This window comes from Thermobia domestica, chromosome 6, assembly GCF_964235325.1.
Source record: "Thermobia domestica chromosome 6, izTheDome1.hap1.1, whole genome shotgun sequence".
In the NCBI taxonomy this organism is placed as follows: Eukaryota; Metazoa; Arthropoda; class Insecta; order Zygentoma; family Lepismatidae; genus Thermobia; species Thermobia domestica.
In genome coordinates, this window is record NC_137459.1 from 32,598,659 (window position 1) to 32,623,059 (window position 24,401).

The following is a 24,401-nucleotide window of genomic DNA, read 5'->3' on the forward strand; positions in this document are numbered from 1 at the left end:
CATCACGCATGGACCCAGGAACAATGGCGATATGTCCTGTTCACAGATGAATCCAGGTTCAATCTCACCAGTGATTCTCGACGTGTGTTCATCTGGAGAGAACCAGGAACACGGTTCCTTCCAGCTAACATGGCTGATGTAGACTAGTACAGGGGCGGCGAAATTATGGTATGGGGTGGGATCATCCTGGGGTCCCGTACACTTCTGCATGTCTTCCCACGTAGTACCGTCACTGGTGCAATGTATCGGGATGACATCTTGGATTAATACGTTCGTCTGTTTTGGGGGTCCTGATTTCATTCTAATGGTTGATAACGCACATCCCCATCGCGCTGCCACAGTGGATGAGTACCTTCCTTGAGCACCAGGATATCAAGCGATTCGATTGGGCCAGTTGCTCAACGGGCTTGAACCCCATCGAGCATGTGTGGGACATGCTTGGCAGGCGAATTACACGTCGTCAAATGGCTCCAAGATCCATTCCTGAGCTTCGAGAGGCACTTATACGGGAATGGCAAAACATACCCCAGCCACTTCTTGACAATCTCATTCTCAGCATGCAATCACGTTGCGGTGCATGTGTTGCAGTCCGAGGCGATCACACACAAACTATTGATGTCCTGTATCTTAGGCTTAACCCTTGAAAACCACATTGGTATATTTCCGAATTTTCCCATGCCCATGCATGTTCGTCTCTATTACCCATCCTGTGCATCCTCTTCCAGTATTTTCGGACTGTATCCATTTGCAATTCCACATTCCATTAATATATGGCTGATTCACTATTCTCTGAGTGCAATAAATCATGCAAATAGCATTATTCTTAAGTTTTGTACATGAGTGTATTTATCGTATAATCATGACTCATACCTCTTTTTTTTTCAGGATAGCACATACTTTCCAACAGTATTGCCTGCTTGTCCGTATTATATACCAGAAATGGAAAAATTGGGTAAAACCAGGATACTTTTCGAAAAAAAAATCAAAATTTTGCACCCCTCTGGCCCGGGCCTGGGTTCCCGTACGAATCTGATCTTTTTCTTTAAAAAAGAAGAAAAGAATTCACTGTTATGTACATAATACGTGACCAAAGTTTCAATCTTGTATCTTGAAAACTAAGGTCGGGAAAAATTCACAAAGTTCACTTGAACCCGCGACCCCATGCACCAGAGGTGAACGCTCTACCACTGAGACACCGCGGAACCTTACAGATAGAAAAGTGGCATTTCTTAATAATATTAAAATTCCAGTTTGTTTGGATTCACTACTTATTTTTTTTCATAAAAAATCGAGGAAACAATTGTTTAATTGTTTTCGACAATTCCGCTTTCACATGGAAGTTACAAAATTGAAAAGTTCGGTTTTGTTTTATCCTTCATATGCACAGAACGGATACTTCTGCTCGTGATAGTATAATTTATCGTGAGCTGTTCTACAATAGTAATGTTTTGTATTCGCATGTTGGCATTTGTTATTATTACTGAAGTGGCTAACTTGAGTTTGTATTTGAATGGAGAACAGTTAATACAAATCAGCGTTTACTTGTTTATGTGAAACATTAATACCCATATGAGACAGCTGCATTGCTATACATTTATTTTTTATTGCATTCTGCACGCAATTGCAAGATAGTATATTGGATATATCACCACTTTCCGATGAGTATTTCATCCTAAACATTTCGAAACTTTACGATACGTTACTACAAATATATTTATGAAATGGAGAACATATACCAAAGCAGATTGCTTGGTACGTTCATTACATTTGGATGATATTATTATTTATTTGTTTTTTAAATGCTAGTAATATTGTATGATTTTCCTCATCTTTTATAACGAGGTTTTAATGTACATTTTTTTTTTTTGGCAAATTAACAAGGAAGGAGAGAAAGGATATATATCAAAGTGGAAGTTGGCTTATACACCAATCGAAAGAACTAATGGCACCTATTATGAAATTGTAATAAAAATTTCGGAGTGCATATATTGAGCTAGTTATATGAATATACGGGGTGTCCAGAAAATCCGTTTCCACCCCTAGAATCGCAAACGGTGAGACAAATGCCAAAACAGTAAAACACACGTTTCATCATTTTAAAAGTACAACATATCAAAGCAAAACGTGTTGTCCCAGTGGCACCCACAGGCTCCCAGGCGGGGTCCAACTCAAAAATTGCAAGTGGTAAGGGAGTCAAGTTAGACATCGTTGGAAACATGTTGGGAAATGAAAGAAGATGGAAGAAGACGGACTCTCTAAAATTACCCTGTGCAAAATGGCGGCTGGTCAAAATGTCAGCAAAAACGCCATTGTAAAGTTTATGCCTCTCCCCCAAAAAAAGAAATGAAACGGTGAGACAGATGTTAAAACAATTTTCTTCATTTCAAAAGTACAACGATTGAAAGTAAAAATATTTGTTCCAGGGTCCTCTAGATAGTCCCAGAGGGAGTTTTGCTCAAAATTTCCAATTGGCAAGGGGAATCAAATAACATATCCTTGGAAAGCTGTTGTTAAATGAAAGTAGATGAAATAAGTCTGGACGCTTTACGATAACATTGTGCAAACATCTTTATTTTTAGTTCTTCTTTCTGTCGTCGGGTTTTAGTTTGTTTTCACTTTAATTCTTGTACTCAACAGAAAGAAAGAAAATGCTCCTATTGTGAAATTCTGCTCTCTGGTTCCAGTAATGTGTAAATGAATAAATAAAAAAATATAATACAATAAAATAAAATTAAGAAATAAAAAAAGTAATAACATTTGACATATTTGAGCATAGAACTGACTTGGTATAGTGTACAATAGTAGTACTTATTCTCGTTGTATGTATTTTCAAGTACTAGCATAAATTACCCGCTTCGCTGGGTTAAAATGAAATTTAAATGCACAGCTCCATATCACATGTGTTTGGTACCTGTGAAATATGCTGTTTTCGTTTTTAGTGGCGTAGCTTTTCAACGGCATCGGAAAGATCATTGTTCATCTCAGCGACTCCAAAAACTATGGATTCAATATGTGGTCATCTTCGATCACTTTTATATATCTCTCCCACCCCAAGTTGCAGGGCTGAATTTGGTTTTAAACGGGATTGGAAGTGCCACAGTTCATCTTAGCGAGCCCAAAAAATATGGATTTGACACTAATATGGGTTATTTTTTATCAGTTTTATGTATTTCCCGTTCCCCCTCCTCCGATATGCGAGACTGAATACCGATGTAAACGGATTCGGAAGTGTCACTCTTCACTCAGTGACCCCAAAAACTACAGATTCGACACTAATATCGGTCGTTTTTGATCATTTATAAATGTTCCTCCCATAAGTTGCATTGTCAAAGTGATACGACTAAGAATATCAGGTCTGAACCTCATCTATGAGGAAAATTTCATCGAGATCGGTCAGGTGGTTCAAGTGTTATTAAGATTTGTTTATTTAATATATATATATATATATATATATATATATATATATATAGGGGAGAGTTGCCTAGTTTGGACCAGTTACCACTATTTGCCATATAAACTAGACAATACACAATTAAATAAGAGAATGATGTTTTAATTTCAAAATATATTGTATCTGCTTTAAAATGGTGTGCATATTGTAACAAAAAACTCATTATTACCACATTTATTACCAAAAAATTACATTATTGGCATCGGTCCATTTAAGGAAGCTAGTTTCCTACGTTGAACCATGCGTTTCTTAGAATGGACCTTGCAGAGGCTTTAACGAATAAATTAAATTTGCTCTCAAACAAGAAAGAAAATACTTGGCAATTGAAACGCAGAAGTGCTTGTGCAATTAATATAAATGTTAGGATAAATTTATTACCTTTACAGAATCTTCACGTAATGAAGAAATAAAAAAATTGAAAGTAATATTCACTGCTCAAATACGAAACTGAAATAAGTCTTAACACAATTTGCTATTATGTGCAAAATGAAAAGTTGCATCTGCTTTGCGTATTTAAGAAGTGGGAGGAACGTTACATGTTGAACAATAGTATATATATATTTTTTACTTGGTTTCACCTTTGCACAACGAGTGTGGACCCAACGGCGGCATTTCAAGCACTGAATCATATCTTCTTGCCTGTTTTTCTTACATAGGGAGCAAAACCAACTGGTTTGCTTCTCATTGATTCGAAACAACTGCTTCTTCCTCTGGATCATCTTATTTCTTCTCGCGGTTGAATGTTCAAGCTCTAGTTTGTAAGCACTACTTGTGATTACAACAGCCTTCTGTGCTTTACTTTGGCCTCTTCGCGATCCGGCTGGTCCTGGTTGATCTATTGCTTTTGGTAAAGGGGATATCTGTAATAAGGTGTTTTTGAAGTTCTTTAGTTTCTTGGCAGGTGGCACGTAATTCTTGTCCTGATCACTGTCGTCTTCTGATTCGAGCTCTGACTCTAGACTTCGCATGGCTGATAACTTGCTTTGTTGTTTTGTACGATCTTCTTTGGGAGACTCACATCCTGGTTGAGAACTGTCATCAGAATAGAAAGCATTGGATGCAGCAAAGAGATGGTCTGCAAAAACGTGACGATTAACCGGCCAAATCCCCGCTGCACAAAATGCACTGTGGTCATTAGCGACTGTAGCTGCTCTGCCGTATGCTTCATTCAAAAGAGCTGGAATATTTGATTGTTTGTTTTGATGTCCTTTGTAGGTGTTTAAGAACTTTTGTTGAGCTTGGACGAAATACGTCTGCAAAGGTCCAAAAAATGCAACATCAAGCGGTTGCAAACGGTGCGTAGTGTGACCAGGTAGCTGCAGTAAAATAAGGTCGTTTTCTCTTGCAAATTCCCAAGCTGCTAAGTTCTTGCTGTGTGTGGTATGTCCATCAAGCAAAACAAGGACTTTATGTTCTTTATTGCAGTTTGTATTCTTTCTAAAATGTTCAAGCCATACCACAAACAATTCAGAGTATATGTATCCTGTAGCCGAACTCTTGACAATGCTAACTGCAGGGGCACCAATCTCAAAATCACTATTCCACTTTTTGGCTTTAAATATTATCATGGGGGTATGTAGACACCTGCCCTCTCACTGCACAAACCATTGTAGTATTCACTCCGCCCCTCCATTTGTAACAGCACCTACCTCACGTTTTCCTTTTTGAGCAACTATTTTCGGTAGATGTTTCTGGACAGTAGTGAATCCTGATTCACCCACGTTGTAAATTCTCTCTGCTGTGATTTGGAATTGGTCCACATTGCATTCCAAAACATCAAAAAATGTCCTACATTTTCTCTCTTAAATCTTTTTAATCTTCTCTCTTTGTAATGAGGTAACCTCTGGTCGACGACAAAAAACTCAGGATTTCTTCTCATAATTGCATAGAACCACTTTTCCTCAGCCAAACCTTTCTCCCGATTGAACGTGTGAGAAACACCACATTTTTTTGCTAAGTCAAACGCTAATCGTCGAACTTCTATAATCGTCAGTCCAAAAGAACACTCTTCTAATGCTATCATGTGCTCCCCAAGAGTCTTCTCCATGTCTGGGTTGAAGGTAGCCTGTCTTCCTAGTCCCTTAGTTCCATTAAGGATACTATTTTTCTGAAGAGCATGCCGCCTAATCGTTACTTTAGGAACTCCATACTCGTATACTCTGCTGCATTCATTTAAACCATAATCTCCATTCCGATAAGCAGCGATGACCATTTGTAATTCCTCTTCCGTCCATTGGCCATATTGTCCTCTTTGGGCCATTCTTGAGCGGAAATAATGGAGAAAGACGTCTTTAATATATTTGCAGTTACCCAAGGTAATACAATATATTTAAAATTATTCATAGACTCTACACGAAATTATTTTAAAATGGTTGCATGCAATGGACCGGTCCAATCCAGGCAACACGTGCTGGTTCAAACTGGGCAACTGCTACGTTGAAACAAAAAGATATGTTTTCAAATTTTCTATTACATTGAAATATTAAAGCACATGCATCACGTTGTAGTTAAAAGAATACATTTGACGCGTGTATAGTTTAAAACCTTGACAGTTACCTGTTAATGATGTAAGTTCACTTGCGATCCCAGGACTAACAGATCTGCATAATATACACGTTCGCCGTTCTCACCTTCACTGCGTGCAGGTGGCGCAAAACTGTAAACAAAGAGTTCCTTCCCTTGTCTGTGAACAGTGTAGCTAACTGTTATATTTCAAATATATTTACTTTTCAAAATATAGGGTGGTCCAATCTAGGAACCGGTCCAACTTCGGGAACTCTCCCCTATATATATATATATATATATATATATATATATATATATATATATATATCCCTCTCTCCCCTAGTTTGTTCCGTCGAAGTGAAAAAAATAAAATCCACCCCAGTCCCGAACCTCATCTATGTTGAAAATTTGATCGAGATCGGTATGGTGGTTCAAGAGTTATTAAGTTATTATTATTATTATTATTATTATTATTATTATTATTATTATTATTATTATTATTTTTTACTATCTCCCCTTCTCCCATTCTACTAAGTTTTATCGTTAAAATGAATAGCTAAAAATACTCCTAGTCTAGATCTGCTTCTACGATAAACATTTATTCGAGATCGGTCGGGCGATTCAAGAGATTAAGAGTCACAGACATAGATAAAATGATTCACTTTCAATTTTATAATATAGATAAAATGATTCAAACAAAAATAATTTCTTGCACCAGAAACAGCGAATACGTGCAAATGTCTCACAATGACATAAAGTGCCGATTGCAAAACGGAAAGTATTGCACAGTGTAATTTTAGAGAGTCGAGACTTGCTCCGTCTTCTTTCATTTCGCAACAGCTTCCAACGATATGCAACTTGACCGCCCTTGCCATTTGAAAATTTTGAGTACGACCACAGCTGGGATCATCTGGAAGACCCTGGGACAAATATTTTTACTTAAAATCATTGTACTTTTGAAATGATGACAAACGTGTTTTCAACGAACTTAAAAAGTTCGTTACTGGATTCTCTATGTCTGTCTATCTCACTGTCCGTCTGTCTGTTATTTACTTTTTTTTCAATTTTGTACCCTGCATTCGATAGAGCATCAGAAACTATCTAAGAAAGTGATTTTTTTGCGTCACTCTTACCGTTCCCGAGATATTGGCCAAAAATGGCCGATTTTCAGAGATTTAGGAGCCATATATTGGGAACCGCAAACCATAGAGATATGATATTGGTGTTGATCAATACCTAATGGGATGTTAAATATTTTGGTAGCAAACCTTAACCGGTTGCCACTGTCCATCTGGCCACTGGATTGATCAGTGGCCACCAATTAATATCAGTACCAAAAGTTTACCATCCTCTTAGGTATTGATTAGCGCCATTATAATCACTCTATGATTTACCATTCTCGTGATATTGACCAAGAAATGGCCGATTTCCAGATATTTAAAGAGCTATATCTCGAGAACCATAAGATATAGATTATATTGGTGTTGATCAATACCTAAGAGGATGGTGAACATTTTGGTACCAAATAGTAACCGATGGCCACTGATCAACTGGCTACTGTCCAACCGGCCAACGTTCCCCAGATATTGGCCAAAAATTACGAATTTCGAGAGATTTAAGGATCCATATATTGGGGACTGTAAGTCACAGAGAAATGATATTTTGCAAATTTTTGCAAGAAACAGAAGAAGGTGCGGATAAAAATATTTACTTTTGCCGGTAGGAACAATCACAGCTATCCTTCCCGCTCCATCTCTCCATTCTTTTTAAGTTCGTTGTGGCAATGCTTTTGGAGCATTCTCAACTGGTTCTGTTTTGACATCCGTCTCACCGCTTCAGATTTATAGAAGTGATGATATACTTTACAATGACGTTTTTGCTGACATTTTGAACTTCCGCCATTTTGCGCAGGGTAATTTTAGAGAATCGAGACTTGTCCCGTCTTCTTTTATTTCCCAACACGTTTTCAGCAATATGATACTTGACTCCCTTATAATTTGTGATTTTTGAGTTGGTCTCGCCTGGGATTCTGAAGATGGCCCTGGGACAATACTTTTTGCTTTGATACGTTGTACTTTTAAAATGATGAAACACGTGTTTTCTTGTTTTGGCATCTGTCTTACCGTTTGCAATTCTACGGTGGAAACAGATTTTTAGACACCCTGTATATTCATATAACTCGCACAGTATACGCATTGGGTAAAAATATTAATAGGCGTTAATAGTTATTAATAGTTTCGTAATAGGCATCATTAGTTTTTTCGATTGGTGTATAAGCCATCTTCCACTTCGATATATAATCTCCCTCTCGTCCCTGGTAAGAGGGTTCTTGTAGGAACGACTTTGAATGGGATAGTGTTTAAAATGTTGCACAATGAGCAATAAGTATGTTATAGTAAAAGTTCGGTTTATTTTCGAACACAACTCGTACATACAACAATATAATTATGGACCGTAACACGTAATATTTGTAACGTATTAACTCAAGTGTTTGTGCGCTAGTGATGTATTGGATAATATTTGACGTAGTACGGATTTGTGTTTAAAATAAGACAGATATTCATGACGCATACAGGGAAACCTCTCTAATTTACAAAGACTGGAAAGTATGAGTGTTTAGTTACTTTGAACCTGTGCATTGAAAAGTATCGATTTGTCCGGTGTATCGAGAGCAACAATTTGCAAGGTGGTGACGGCTAGATAACTCATGGCTAAATATCATCAGAGCATAGCAATAAAGACAGAAAGAACGTCTAGGCAAAGGGGATAAACGAACACTGAACATAATTGTTTTATATAGCCTTAGAAGTAATGATCCATTGCCACAAATAACCACAGACCTAATGTTGTACTGAAAGAAGTAATTGTGGAACTAATGCTGTATTGTCCGAAGTAACCTTAAAGCTAATACTATATTACCGCAAGTAACCGTAGAGCTAATATTCTATTGGCACAATCATAGTGCTAATGCTGCATTGCTGCAAGTAACCGTAGAACGAATGTTACATTGCCACAAGTAATCGCACAGCTAATGCTGTATTACCACAAGTAACCATAGGGCAATGCTGCATTGCCACAAATAACCGTAGAGCTAATGCTACATGTCACAAATAATGGTAGATCTAATGGTACATGTCACAAGTAACGGTAGAGCTAATGATACATGTCACAAGTAACCGTAGAACTAATGCTACATGTCACAAGTAACGATAGAGCTAATGATACATGCCACAAGTAACGATAGAGCTAATGCTACACGTCACAAGTAAAGGTAGAGCTAATGCTACATGTCAAAAGTAACGGTAGAGCCAATGCTACATGTCACAAGTAACGGTAGAGCTAATGCTGCACAACTGACTACAAAACTCAATCAGCAAATGGGATGACCTGTTTCTACTCAACACACAGGTAGAATTGCAATTTTGGAATCACTTATTACAGTCGCCAAAGCGGTAGCGAAAAAACAATGGTGCCGTGAGCAAAAATATAAAGATATTGATATAAAGGGAACTACATGTTCCGATGAGTCATTACCTCAGTGTTTCTTACGACATGTTAGGTTTATGTTCAACGGACACTCAAAAAAGTGTGCGCTTTAGACTAATTATTTCCTACAATTAAATATGACGAAGGCTGTGTGCTAATGTCGTCGAGGTCCCACGGTATTACGTTTGACTTATTATTAATTTCAAGGGGCAAACAGCTGCCAGGGATTTCGTGAGCATTTTAGATGACTATGTAAATCATGTCATGCAGATATTGTGCCTTAACAAAGATGCAGCTTTTCAAAACCGAAATGTGGAAATACACAGGGCGAACCTGAAAGATCTGCACAAACTCCGACAGATGACTTGCGACATCAAAATAAGACAACAAGTCATATTGCATGTTGTCTAATTCCGCGTCGTGTACGAGTGACAGGGGTGCCAACTTGGAATTGACAGTGTAATCCTGACAATTGGGGCGGAACAGAAAGTTGTGGACGAACCATCTATGTCTGCTCAACTGCCTAAGGTGACATTTTGCTGATGTTCATAGCCACATTTTACTAGCTTTGTTGTCACGAATCCTTTCCCTCAATTCGTTCATATCTTTCTGTACGGTTCAAATTGTCAACATATGATTGTCGATTCCAAGTTGGCGTCCCTGCGTGAGACATGACGTGGAATTCGACATGTAAGAGGATGGTTTTTGTCTTCTTTTGATATCACGACTCACCTCCTGAAGTTTATGCACACATTTCAAGTTCATCCTGTATATAGCTAGATTTAGTAAGCCGTGGTTTGAGAGACACCATGATGAATTAAACTACACACGTGGTTCACTCCATTTCGTGATTTGAACATGACTGAATCGCCATGGTCACTTTAGAGCGTTTACTTCAGCAGAGATTCGTTTTTTTTTTTTTTTTTTTTTTTTATCCTTACAGACGCAATCGATTAAATGCTTCACGGTATGAAGAACGGTCTACTATTCTTATGGAAGGGTTTCATAGATTATATGACGCAATTTTAAAATGAACATAATGTGGTGTAATCTATAAGTTGCCCAACGCAGTATTGATCAAGTAAGATGCATTTTATAAAGTTCTTTTCATTAATTATGTCATAATCTATACATTACAACAATAAACACAATGGTTGATCATGCTATATCCATATGCAGGGTGTTTCAAAACAACACTGACAACGTTTGGGAGGTGATTTCTGACACCAAGGTAAGACAAAATAGTGTAGATTGACCTGGGTGCACAAATGCTTTCTGTCGGAGTTATTGGCTGCCGAAATCATGAAAGAATGAAATTTAAAGATCCATAGCTCCAAAACTATGGGACCTACCGTAATCGGGTCAAGACTTCGATTAGGAAGTAATGTGTGTCCTATCCAAAAATACATGTTTCAGAATCTTAAGGTACTCATGCAACAATTTTTATAGAGGGAGTATGGCTAAGGGCATATAATTTGAAGTACTCACCAGCTACCTCTATAAAAATTGTTGTTGAATTACCTCAGGATTTTGAAACTTAGATATTTGGATAGGGCTCATACTAGTTCCGATGTGAATTGTTGACCCGACTACGGTAGGTCAAATAGTTTTGGAACTATGGACCTGTAAAGTTTTCTTTCTTTTTTCATGTTTTCGGTAGCCTGTAACTCCGAAAGGAAACATTTGTGCACCCAGGATTGCCTATACTTTCCGCCTTATCTTGGTCTCAGGAATCACCTGCCAAACTTTGCGGGTGTTATTTTGAAACACCCTATATAACATTATTTTGCAATTGTAATATCGAATGATGCAGGTTTCATATTACCCTGTAGCCTCTTTGATAATAGTAAAATTTATCATGCTTATAAGATATTCTTCTCACTATTGTTTTTGGACTAAGGGAATTTCCAAGATGAAAGTTATATTTTCTTCTTTTTTATTTTCATTTTCATTTCATGTTTTTTATTTCTTTCTTTTCTTTTCTTTTTTTCATTTTTTAACAATTACTAGGTTTTTAGTACAATACTCTTCTAGTCTCCAAGCAACATTAATAACGTTCTGTGTTGTCAACTCCTGCTGGTATTTCGCAGTTTCCTCTCATCTGATTTGCAGACTTTGAGACGCTCCTGTCAACGAACGTGAGTCGCAAAAATGGACATGAAATATTACTCTGGTTCCAACTGAGATACACTTTTTCTTTCTCAAACCTAAAGACGAGTTCTTAGAATCTTTGAAAGATGAATGTCATGAACATTTCTTGAAGAGACAGTGTTCATTCAAAAAAAAAAAAAGATTTAGAAAATGCAAATATTAATGTGTTGTGCATTAGTTTTAAGGAAATAGAAAGTTTTAGATAACTTGTGCCGTTTGATATGTTTATTATGTTTTACTTGACTACAAACGTCTTGATAAACCACAGTAACTGAAGTGAAAACATATCTTGAGATTGGATCATATAATTTACTCGTAGTATCCACAGAACGTTAATTTATACTATACTAGTTGTAGCCACCTGTTCTTGGCGAATCTTAATACAGAACTTTGATAAAAAGAGTAAGCACCCATCCTAACTGATCCTTAATTAAGAACATCGATTGAAAGAGAGGAGAGGCGTCCATACTCCATTCCTTGGTATTTATACTCTGCTTTACGAATTTCTGCCTAATCTTGGCGCAATGGGGGACACAACAGTTATTCGTTTTTCAACGTAATCCTAATCAAGTTCTGTGCACTTATGCCAGCGCTGGATAAGCTTCTCAATTCCACGTCTAAACAATTCTTGGAGCCGTGTGCGTAGCCAGTTATGCATTACTGCCTAGATTTCCTCATCATCACTGAACCTTGAGCCTACCATTCTGGAACCCATCTTGCACAAATTTCCTTGAACATCAGTACATCTCGAATAATGTGGTGGGCTGATTCGACACTAATGTTCATCTTTGTGGCAATATCACTCACCGTAATGCCCCTGTTTTCCAGTATCAAGTCATCCACTCTCGCGATGTTGTTCTCCGTGACTATACAGACAATGTGTCCTATGTGTGGCGAATCTTCAACGCTTGTTACACCCCGTTTGAACTTATCTGCCCACTCGTAGATTTGTGTTCGCCCCAAACAACTTTCGCCATATTACATTGCCATCCGACGGTGAATTTCGATTCGTTTCAACCCTTCAGCTAACAGAAATCTAACGATACTCCGCTGCTTCACATTGGTTCAAAACGTACATGGGAGTCACCATCTTGTTTCACTGATTCCCAGCATCCTGTTCGCAAGGCAGGCGTGCCAAGTCCATCTGATAATAGAACACCACCAAAAATAACAAAAAAAGCACAAGCTTTCTTGACGTTTTTTGTATTATTTGTATATTTTTCCGGCTATTTACTGAATGAATCTTGTACAATGCATTATTAGAATTCGTGAGAAACGTGCATACGTTTTCGAATACATTTTCTCCCTCTAAATCTGACCCCAGTGGCAATAATCGATAAAAGATATCTTAATACAAAATCAGAACTAGTAAAGATATATGGTGCCTTCCATTTCAATTCAGGCAGAGCATGTACCATCACCATCTCAGATATTGTTGAAACTTTTTTTATAGCAACTAGACATGTTTTTAAGAGACCCATATTTTTTTGTTTTGTCGAAAAAAATTTTCCCGCCAAGTAATGGGCCATCAAAGACGGGGAGTACAATTTATGAATTGTAGAAGACATGGAAAATGGTCAACTTCGGAGCCTCACCATTCGGCTATGGAGACAGGTAGAGTTATAATTCTTGTTGTGGTATGTACATAGGGATATAAATAAACTATATTTTATTATAGTTTGGTTTGCGCATGCGTATCTTTTTGTACATAAATTAACAAATGAACGTCAATTTATCTGAAAAGTCGAAGTTTGCGAATTTTTTTCAAACACTTCCGGTTCGAATTTTAAAATTCTGTTTTCGCGGTTGGTAAGACCTAGTTATCCGCTTTCGAAAAAAAAATTTGTATCGCTTCTGTGGTCAACCGTTTTGTCGCAAAAAATTCGAGAAATTGTAAAATTTTCAAAAATCGCCATTTTTGGGCGCCATTTTCTCGAAAACACCATTTTTTAAAATTCTGAAATTTTGTCAGATGGTTCAACTTTACCTGAATAATAAACACCCCAAATACCATTCTCGACCAATGCTTCATGGATTAACTGCAGCCTTTTAAAGTTAGCAAAGTTTCGCTAATTTTGATGTCACAGTTAGCAACACTGGAAACAATAAAAGTGCAATGATTTGATGATGTTTGTGGTTCATATTCATTAAATGAAGAGTAAAAGGTTTTCTTGGCTGGTTTTTTTTTATTATTTTGAACAAAGAGGCTCTCTGAAATAGTAAAATGAGCCCCCCCATCTACTCCTCCGTTTTCTTAACACACAAATTTTAAGTTTACTTGAAATGGCCATCCAATTAATTCTGATGATCTATAAAAGGCCTAAACTATTACCTCATTATGATTTGGAATGCTCCAGACAAAGTCTCAATTAAGTGCGATGTCATTACAGTGATCGAAAAATGACAAAAAGTTAAAAAAAAAAAATCGAAACGTTTTCTTACGCGTTCCAAAGAAATTTACTGAATTTTTAAACAGAACAATCCCAGCATAAAAATGGGTCACTTGGAATTTTATAGTATTCGACTAAAGTGTGTCAGTCCGCAACCTGAGAGGGAAGTGTGTGTGTGTGTGTATTGTGCAAATTTTAAGTTAGCTGCTACTGCGTTGCTACAAATCAAAGGTGCAACCTGTATTGAAGCTGTCATGAGTGACCTATTTCCTTTAGTAGTATGATCCGTAGAAAATGACAGCTGTCTTCTTCAAGAATGTGGTGAATGTCCTGGAGTGGAAGAAATAAGTGTGGTGTCTTTAATTATTGATCCTGATGAAAATGAAAGTGGTTACGTATGCCATATGGGAGAATAATGATCTCGTTAAAAAAAAAAAAAAAAAATGTGCCACTTTCTGTTTTCGTATCGTACATTGCCGGCTTAACTGTAAGAATTGTAATTCATGACTACATCAAGAAAATCCAAAGAGTATCAATTGCTACCGAAAACCACCGTATAAAATTTCAAGATACAAATTCTATTTTACTTTATGTGGACTTCGTTGAAAACTGGACTGTTATTCTGCAAAGTGAAATTCAGAGTTATCACCGAAATATGAAACAATAGACAGTTTTGTTGTAATAAACGACGATAAAACACACGATTCGGCTCATGTACTCATAGTCATAGACAAGATTCTAAACATACTCGAAGAAAAGCGAAAATATATTTTATAGAAAAAGGTTTGAATACGTGAAAATAGGTGTCTACAATTTCCCAAACCGTGTCAGTGATTTGTGATGGTGCTGCATCCCACTTTAAAAATCGCTTTCAGATGTTCGAGATGCAGACAGGTCCGATAAAGCAGTGTTTTTGCAGTGAAACCGGTCTCTGCGACGGTAGAGGGGAAGAAGGGGGGGGGGCAAAGAATGTGGCAACGCGCCATAGCCTTAGGCTAAAACAGATACACAGTATTAAAACCGCAGAAGAAGAAAATGAAATGAAATCTTTAAGTTTTACGTTCCACGGTTATGCCAAAGGAGACGGTGATTATGAGAAATGAATGAAATGGTGGAATGCAGAACGGCACGAGCTGGGATTGAACCAGGAACCCCAAGCACCGGAAGTGAACGCTCTACCACTGAGCCACCGCGTTCCCACTAAAACCGCAGGAGAATTCGTGAGTATAGTGCAAGTACAAACTCCGGGTATTACTCTCGTTTTGTTACCTGGAACTGAATTCGACGACTTCCGGAAGAAAAAAGGGAAAGTATGCGACCGGTAACTGGTATTCAACGAAGTTATCTTTGGCTTTCGGAAAATTGCGAAGGTTTTATGGCAGTAACGGGTCACCATGAACTGACTTCATACTTCCCCCAAAATCGAACTTTTGCAATTCAAAGTGTAGATTTAAGAAATCTGCAAAAAGGAACTTTTGTTATATACATATATATATGATAACCAGTGGTGCGTAGCAGAAATATTATGAATAAATCATGAATTACGTGAAGTTTAAGTGCTGTTTATGCTTCCACATGAACCTTCAGCAGGGTACAGGTTTCCAGAAGAGCATAAGAGAAGTGAAAATAAGTGTTTTGTGACTATCGACAATATGCTACGCAGGGGCGGATCTAGGACGGACTTCTGGGGGGGGATTGTAATATTGCTACTTAGAGCTACTTTTAAGAGTTCCAAACTCTGGGATGGGTTTTATTTATATATAAATAAGAAAGTTTCTTCTTCTGGGGGGGGCGGCAATCGTCCCCCTAGATCCACTCCTGGATGAGTTATGAGTGAACCAACATCTATTGGAGCATCTGCACGGTTACATGCTATTAGCAAAGAAGACAACAACCAAGCAAATGATTGGTCCATGTAAAAAAAATCAGTGAAATTTTGTTTCCGAAGACCATTTTAATTAAGTGAACTTGAAATTTGTGTCCCCCGCCAAGTGAACTTTGTGGTGGACAAACACCGTGCTCGTGGGTTTTCTCGGGGTTCTCCCGTTTCCTCCCACTTTCTTCATTCCACCATTTCACTCATCTCTCATAATCACCGTCTCCTTTAGCCTAACCGGCATAACCGTGGGACGTAAAACTGATAGACAGCTTTTGAAATTTGTGTGTTTCGTAATCGTAATTTCCACCTCAGATTACTTCAGTTTAAGAAAACGGAGGAGTAGAGGGAGGCTCATTTTACTATTTAAGAGAGCCTTTTTAATCAAAATAATAATAAAAAAACAGCCAAGAAAACCATTTATTCTTCATTTAATGAATGTGAACCACAAACATCATCAAATCATTGCACTTTTATTGATTCCAGTGTTGCTAACTGTGACATCAAAATTAGCGAAACTTCGCTAACTTTAAAAGGCTGCAGTTTATCCATGAAGCATTGGTCGAGAATGGTATTTGGGGTGTTTATTATTCAGGTAAAGTTGAACCATCTGACAAAATTTCAGAATTTTAAAAAATGGTGTTTTCGAGAAAATGGCGCCCAAAAATGGCAATTTTTGAAAATTTTACAATTTCTCGAATTTTTTGCGACAAAACGGTTGACCACAGAAGCGATACAAATTTTTTTTCGGAAAGCGGGTAACTAGGTCTTACCAACCGTGAAAACAGAATTTTTAAATTCGAACCGGAAGTGCTTGAAAAAAATTCGTAAACTTCGACTTTTCAGATAAATTGACGTTCATTTGTTAATTTATGTACAAAAAGATACGCATGCGCAAACCAAACTATAATAAAATATAGTTTATATATATCCCTATGTACATACCACAACAAGAATTATAACTCTACCTGTCCCCATAGCCGAATGATGAGGCTCCGAAATTGACCATTTTCCATGTCTTCTACAATTCATAAATTGTACTCCCCGTCTTTGATGGCCCATTACTTGGCGGGAAAATTTTTTTCGACAAAACAAAAAAATATGGGTCTCTTGAAAACATGTCTAGTTGCTATAAAAAAAGTTTCAACAATATCTGAGATGGTGATGGTACAATTTTATATTTTTTTGCCTGAGTTGAAATGGAAGGCACCATATACATGTGCAGTCATGTCGAAGAGATTGTCGCATGCCTATTAATATGCTGTTGTAGGAATATAATTTGATAACGATTTTGCCCGGTATTTTTTACAATGTTAGTATGTGTAAGTCGGTAAAGAAATGTGGAAAGAGCAGCAAATAAGAGCAATTTTTATAACAAAAAAGCTTTCTTGTCCGTTTAGCAACATTTTGTTTTACTTATTCTAATTTTCATATATATATATATATATATATATATATATATATTCCTTTGAAATTTACCACAAAGATACATTTCCCGATTATACACATAGTAGCAGTATTAAAAGTGCCCTGAGAAATCATTGTCAAATTATATTCCCACCAGAAGACAGTTATAGATATGCGACAAATATTTTGAACATTGCTCTATATAGTTTTGTGGCTGTAGATTACTCCTTTTTGTAAGAAAAACTGTCACACATATACACACTCAAACACATATAATTGATTGTGATAGTTACAAGATGAAATAAATACAGATCTTAAACCAAGTTTGACTAGCTGTAGTACGTTCAATGTGTATACTATACGAGGGTAGGAATTAAAGTCATGGCAACATATTGATAAAGTAGACACTCTTTAGTATAGTGGTACAAACGTAATACCCAGTCACATTTATGACCTGCTCTCGCACTGCTATAGTGATCGCAAGGATTCGTGTAGCTTGATATAGAGTTTCAAATTTCAGCACCCAATAGAAGGCAAGGGTTGGCCCCGGTCCCCAACTCCTACCCAAGAATTTTTGTCAGTACAGTGTTGAGAGTACGTTGTCCTAGAATACAGTTTTGTCGGATAACCGTGAAGTTTCGTTTCGTTGTTGTTGTTTTAAATATGTGTTGTTAATATTGTTAATAAAACCGCTAAGTGATCATTCAATTCGAAAAATTGTTAGTGCTCGTGTTATAGTTCTTTAAGGTTTTTTTTTATCGTTCGTTTGCCATATTTTCTAAGTTTAACAACGTTTTTGGTGCACTTCTCCTGTTTCACTTATTTTCAAGTGTGAGTTTGGAAGGCAATTCCACGAATTGTACCGAATTTTCCCGATGCATCACACGTGAGAGAAAGCAGTTATATGATTTGTGTAGTGTCTACGCTTCACGAGTTGTCGCAGTCACTATAGAGGACGCTGGACACCAATAGCAGTTCTGTTTATCGCTTGTAACAACAGATTGCTCTATCACATGCAGAATGACGTATCTAGTAGAAAAGCGACGTACTCTAAATATCCAATATCTTACTTAAGGAATATATCAAAGTTGTAGATGTTTCTATTTGAGGTGTATGGGGATGTTCAATGACTTCCAACCATACTGTTGAAATAAGTCGCTCAAAAGGATACCATTGTGACAACGTGCATTGTCATGCAGTAAACTAGGCGTTCAAATTTTGAACTGTTTTCGTTTCCTACGAAAAGCAAGACAAAGATGGTGTTTTGTAATTAGTGTACTACGTACTCCGCTGTTTTCCCTTAAGAATGGTGTATTGGAATACTATATACCCCACGTCATAAAACATTACCAGCAACACTTTAATATTTTCAGGTTCAAGGCACTGTTTTTTGGACAGTGTGGTGTGTGTGTGCGTGTGGCATAATACATTGTCTTAATTGTGGCTCGCATAATCACCCAAACGTTTTCTCCATGTCATTCTTTCGGTCAAGAAACGACTGTCTTTTCAGAATGGATCCTCCCAAATATTAACTTGCAATAATGTAACATGTTCACTTTTGGGCCTTTGCAAGATCATGATGCATTTCTTGGATTTCTGTCATGAGGTTTACCAAATAATAATCCATGTAAACTGCTGCAACTTCGAAAATGCAGGTTTAGGGCGCTCCAATGTCATATCAACATTTCACAACTACGTTTCTCTCTGTGTTCACACACTGCACGAGCGACACTAAGCAATTATTTTATTACTCATAGTTATACCTACCTTACTTTGGATTGCCCGTTTCGCAGGGTCTAATAAACAACACGAAAAAGCCTTATTTATTTGTATTTCTATTATGTATCATTGCGTATTTCCATGCTATAACGATACGTTTCATCGCAATTATTTCATAACAGAATGCTTTTGGTGTAAACAGTCCCAGGTTCGATTAGATGAGAGAGCATTGAAAACTATACAATGGTTTGGATTCCACCTTGAACTGTCTCATAGCATCGATGTCATAAAAGGACACTAAATTTTAACAGGCAACCACAACAATCTTATAACAGATCTTTTTTTTTTTTTTTTTTTTTTTTTTGATATGACAACTTCATATTCAAGTGTATGTTTATATGCTCAGCTACTTCTGGCGTGATGCACAGTTAAATTTACTTACAAGGCAGAGGCACTTTCTGCTGGCACTGTCTTTTATGCGATTCATGTATAGGAAAAAAAAGGCCAATGTACCATGGATGACCTGCTAAAGGATCAATCAAAAAGATCGTCCATTGTAAGATGTTTTTTTTTAAAAAAAACGAGATAAACATCTTTCTATCAAAAAACAATGGCTGCAACCTGTTCACAATCTTCACTTTTTCAAGTAAAACAGTAATGCAAAACATACATAACAAAATTACAATCGATGAACTAGAACAAATTTCAAGAGTAATTAATCCAGGATCTTGTGAAAATACTTATCGAATGACGTATCATACTATCATGTAAACGTTCTTTAACATGAATGTTGTTTAAACCAGAAAAGAAGTTACGCATATTTCGGCAGAGGAGTATCATTGACGGATATGTTACACTCATGTTACATTGGTTAAGTTTAATCTTGTATCCTATAATAAAAATATTTATGATCTGGTAACATATATTTATCTTACTGACAATCAAATATGTTGAAAGAGACAAGCAACAGAGGCATTTGTATCAAACAGTCATGCATATGGAAGCTGTGTGTGAGTCAGCTTGATTCTAGAAAAAATGGTTTACATAAATTTACATATTTGTCAGGACGTTCAATTAACTGTTTTCTTTTTTTTTTTTTTCAATTGTAAACGTTGAAAAAGAGGACAAAACAAACATGCACTATTTACAATTATTATATAGCTTTCAAGTTTAATTTCAAACTTAAATTTAATGAAATCAAAAGATAAACACAGTCACGATGCCTAAATAAACAAACAAAACATTAAACATACATTTTATTAGATACTTACTTTGCGTCTTCAGCTCTTGTGAAAAGTATCACTCCACGGGCATTTGGCTTCTTGTTGAGTTTGTGAATGATTGATTCGAAAACGCGGTCGTCGGCAGAACTAGGAACTTTTTCTTGCACAGCTATACACACATTTCTCTCCGTTGCTTCCTGATGCAAAACCTCAAGGCCAGATTCTCCATAAGAACCCTCTGATGCAATAATAGATACATACGACCAGTTGAGCATTTTGACGATGTCAACAAGAGCAATGGCCTGGAATGTATCGGGAGGAACAGTTCGGGCAAAAAAGGCAAAACGAGATTTATCACTTAGCGCTTTTGCGGTTGAAGCGGGGGAGATTTGAGGAATATGAAAAAGACGAAGGAGATTTGCTACTTGGGTAGAAACAGAACTATATGAACCTCCGACTACTCCGACAACAGGACCTGCAGCATCTAATTTTTGCATTGGAGCTGATCCATCAGGACATTGAAGAGTAGAAGTATCCAGATTGTTTAAGGACATACGGATAAACTCCAACGATTGGTTAAGAGCGTACGTATCTCTGGAGCATGTATCGAGAATATTTACACCTATTTTAATATTCGGCAATATGTATGGGTCATTATTGATTGTGTCTACTGCAAACATCATGGCTTCCAACCGTTGGACTCCTCTGTTGTATACTTTAGGACCACAATGTGTCTTTTCACCTTTTTCATGTACTGGGAAAAGTCCACCCAAAATGATATCACCGGGCACTTTCACTGATGATTCCGTCGGGTGTCCAACACTGGCAACAAACAACAGAATGACAAAAATGAAAACTATGGGGCAAATATTCCTAACTGTCATTGCCATGATTCATATGAACCCTCTAATCTCCTCTTGAGATCAAGGAGCTTGGAGGAAAGTAATTCTATTTGTTGTAATTTGCCTCATTAACAATATATCCATGGTGTTATGGATAGTTTCACAGTCAAGCTGAGTGGTTTTGGGAATTTGCCTGACATGAGAACATCCTAATTTGTAAGAATGTTTGGATTAAAGAGGCCTACATTGTGATACGTTCTAGAAAGTTTCTCAGTAATACTCAAATGTTTAGGCCGTGGACATTTAGAATGGTAGGTTTTGAGTTTAGCATTCCTGTTCACTGCCATTTTGTGAATTATGAAAAAAGCGTGCCGAGAACACAACAAAGGGACATTTCTCACTTGTACTTAAGGCATGTAAAGAAACAAAACATTTAACAGATATGAAAAAAAAAATGTTTTTGTTCACATCGTCGTGTCTAGCAGAACGAAGTTTGCATCTCGAAAACCAGTAAAAGGATCAATGCCAAAAGTTGAAAGAAAAATGTCTTGATAACTTTCAAGAGCGTTAAGATTGGAGAGTCTGCACGAAAAAAAGGTGGAAAAAACTGAATTTACGTCAAATAACAACTAGAAATAGAGAAAATGAAGATTTCATGGCTTCAGTCCAAAACTCAGAGAACGCTATTTCAAGTAGTTTAGATGCGCTCTTATGAGCCAAAATTGTTTTCAATTACTCTAATTAGTATTATTTTTAAGTGGAATAGCGGTTCTAGAGAAAGAAGCAAACCTCGAATTAAAACTAATCTTGCTGTCGGTGCACAAGTGACGAAGGTTCTGAAATAGAAACAAAACAAAATAAAATTAGAAACTTAACAGCTAAATTTTATACACAAACAAATATATATATATACATATATAGTCTAGGATAGTGGTTCTCAACCGATGCTTTGCGACACACTGGTGTGTCACTCAGTCCCTTAAGGTGAGTTTCGAACTTTTAGAATTTAAATATCATGAAGAATTTAATAATAATTAGTTAAAATCAAGACAAACTGTCAAAGTCAACACGTCCAGCAGTAGTAATAACGCTCAGTGTTATATATAGTCATTGTAATAACTAATTGGTTTTACTATTATAATATATTATTATTATTATTATTATTATTATTATTATTATTATTATTATTATTATTATTATTATTATTATTATTATTATTATTTACAACCAAAATATCAAATAATGTGTCGCGATGTCCTGAACGTTCGGTAAACTGTGCCGTCAATCAAAATAGTTTGAGAACCACTGGTCTAGTGGGTGCGGTCAGTTTAACTTTTAGAGCTAATTTAAGCTAGCTTAACCCTTGCGCTTGTAAACAATTTATACCTGGGAGCATAATCAATTACAAGACGAATACTATGCAGTGCTAGAAATAAGTGAGTTTTACAAAGCACAGCATTGAAAAAAAAAAGAAGTATAATTGAGATCAGGTTAAAACAATTACTGAAGTCTACACGTGACGAATCTTTATGTTAGCTTTAATTTTCACATAGGTATTTTTTTTTAAATGTAAAATCTGAAACTTCACAACGTTTACGGGTATGAATATCCCCACAAAAAAGATATAGCTAACCGTTATGTTGACATAATTATATCAATCCAATTAGAAACGAAACATCACCAAACTCTGTTCTTGAAAACACTTCATTGAATTTTTGAATGTTACACACACACATACATACACACACCATATATATATATATATATATATATATATATATATATATATATATATATATATATATATATATATATTACGAACACCGAAATCAAAATGATAGAACAATATATATTTATTTTACATATGAATAAAACTAATAAAAGCTAATAACTATTGAACCACCCAACCAATCTCGATCGAATTTTCAACATATATGAGAGTCGGGCTTCGTTTTTTTTTAATCGTTTCAATTTGACGATGCAACGTAGAGAAGGGGAAGGGGAAGGGGAGAGGAATTTAAAAATGATCAAAATTGACCGATATTAGTGTTGAATCCATAGTGTTTGGGGTCGATGAGAGAAACAGTTATAGTTCTGATGTTGTTTCAATCCAAGTTCAGCCCTGATAGCTATGGAGGGGAAGGTACAATGTAGAGGAGGGAGATAAATATTTAAAAATGATCGAAAATGACTAATGTTAGTGATACTTTCGAAAAGTGATACTTTCGATCCTGTTTAAATCCAAATTCAAACCCGCAACTTGGGGGAGGGGGAGGAAGAGATATTTAAAAAAATCATCGAAAATGACCGATATTAGTACTGAATTCACAGTTTTTGGAGTCGCTGAGATGAACGGTGAAACTTCCAATGCCATGGCTCACAACATGAGGGAGGGGGAAATATATATGCATATATATATAAATGGTCAAAAGTGACCGATATTAGTGTTGAATCTATTGTTCTTGTGGTCGCCGAGATGAACAGTGACACTTCTGATGCTGTTTAAATCCATTCTCAGCCCCGACACTTGGGTTTGAGGAGGGGTGACTTACATTAAAATGATCGAAAATGAGAAATATCAGTGTGCATTTAAATTATTTATTTCAACCCAGAGAAGCGAATAATATATGCCAGTATATATACACACACAGAGGGTTGATTAATTCGTGTGTCGATTTCATTTGTGCACTGCGCAAAAGTGGTAGGAGGTAAAGCCGTGAAATTTGGTGTAACTTTAGACAAAGGACTTAGGTTTTGTTTCGCCATAGAAGCATGTCACTTGTACTAAAGATTAAAGAGATGTTCGGTCAAAGGTCAAATTTCGACTTTTTCATTATGGGACTGCAATGGTAAATTCTGAAAAAGCCTGAAAAAAAACGTAAATCGAAGTGATAAAAAAATAGCTGTAGGGTGCAGTGTTAAGCACGCCCACATTGTGTTCACGTTTCGTTTAGAAATAAATTTGATTTTTGTGGTTGACCTTTGCCCTTGTATTTGCCTGTGACCTTTGATCTCAGTGTAGTACGGGTTGCTCCTTGATTGTTCAACTGTTTTCTTTCGTACTTCAACATGCTCTTTTATTATAACAACTGCTGTTTTCCCAGCGACTATATGATTTTTGTGGTTGACCTTTGATTTTGTACTTGCCTGTGACCTTTGACCTCATACTACTATTGAGTGTTCCTTGCTTGTTCCATTGCTTCATTTTAATGTTTAACATGACTTGATACGAGCATTGCGTTGTTTTCATTGTACAGTATTCAAATGGGTTCTCAAGGTGACCTGTGATCTTGATCTGACCGTGACCTCTGACCCTGACACTTGATTGACGCATATTTTGTCGGCTTGCGA

General features: G+C 36.6%; 1 protein-coding gene across 1 annotated transcript in view; it reads right to left on the minus strand.

Annotated features, from left to right (window-relative positions):
• Positions 1 to 24,401, minus strand: part of mGluR (metabotropic Glutamate Receptor) — a 1,220,665-nt gene that overhangs the window by 455,093 nt on the left and 741,171 nt on the right. The window contains exon 5 of the mRNA XM_081761481.1: positions 20,257 to 21,886. Within this exon, the coding sequence (XP_081617607.1) occupies positions 20,257 to 21,098 (842 nt within the window). The 5' untranslated portion in view covers positions 21,099 to 21,886. The remainder of the gene's footprint in view (positions 1 to 20,256; positions 21,887 to 24,401) is intronic.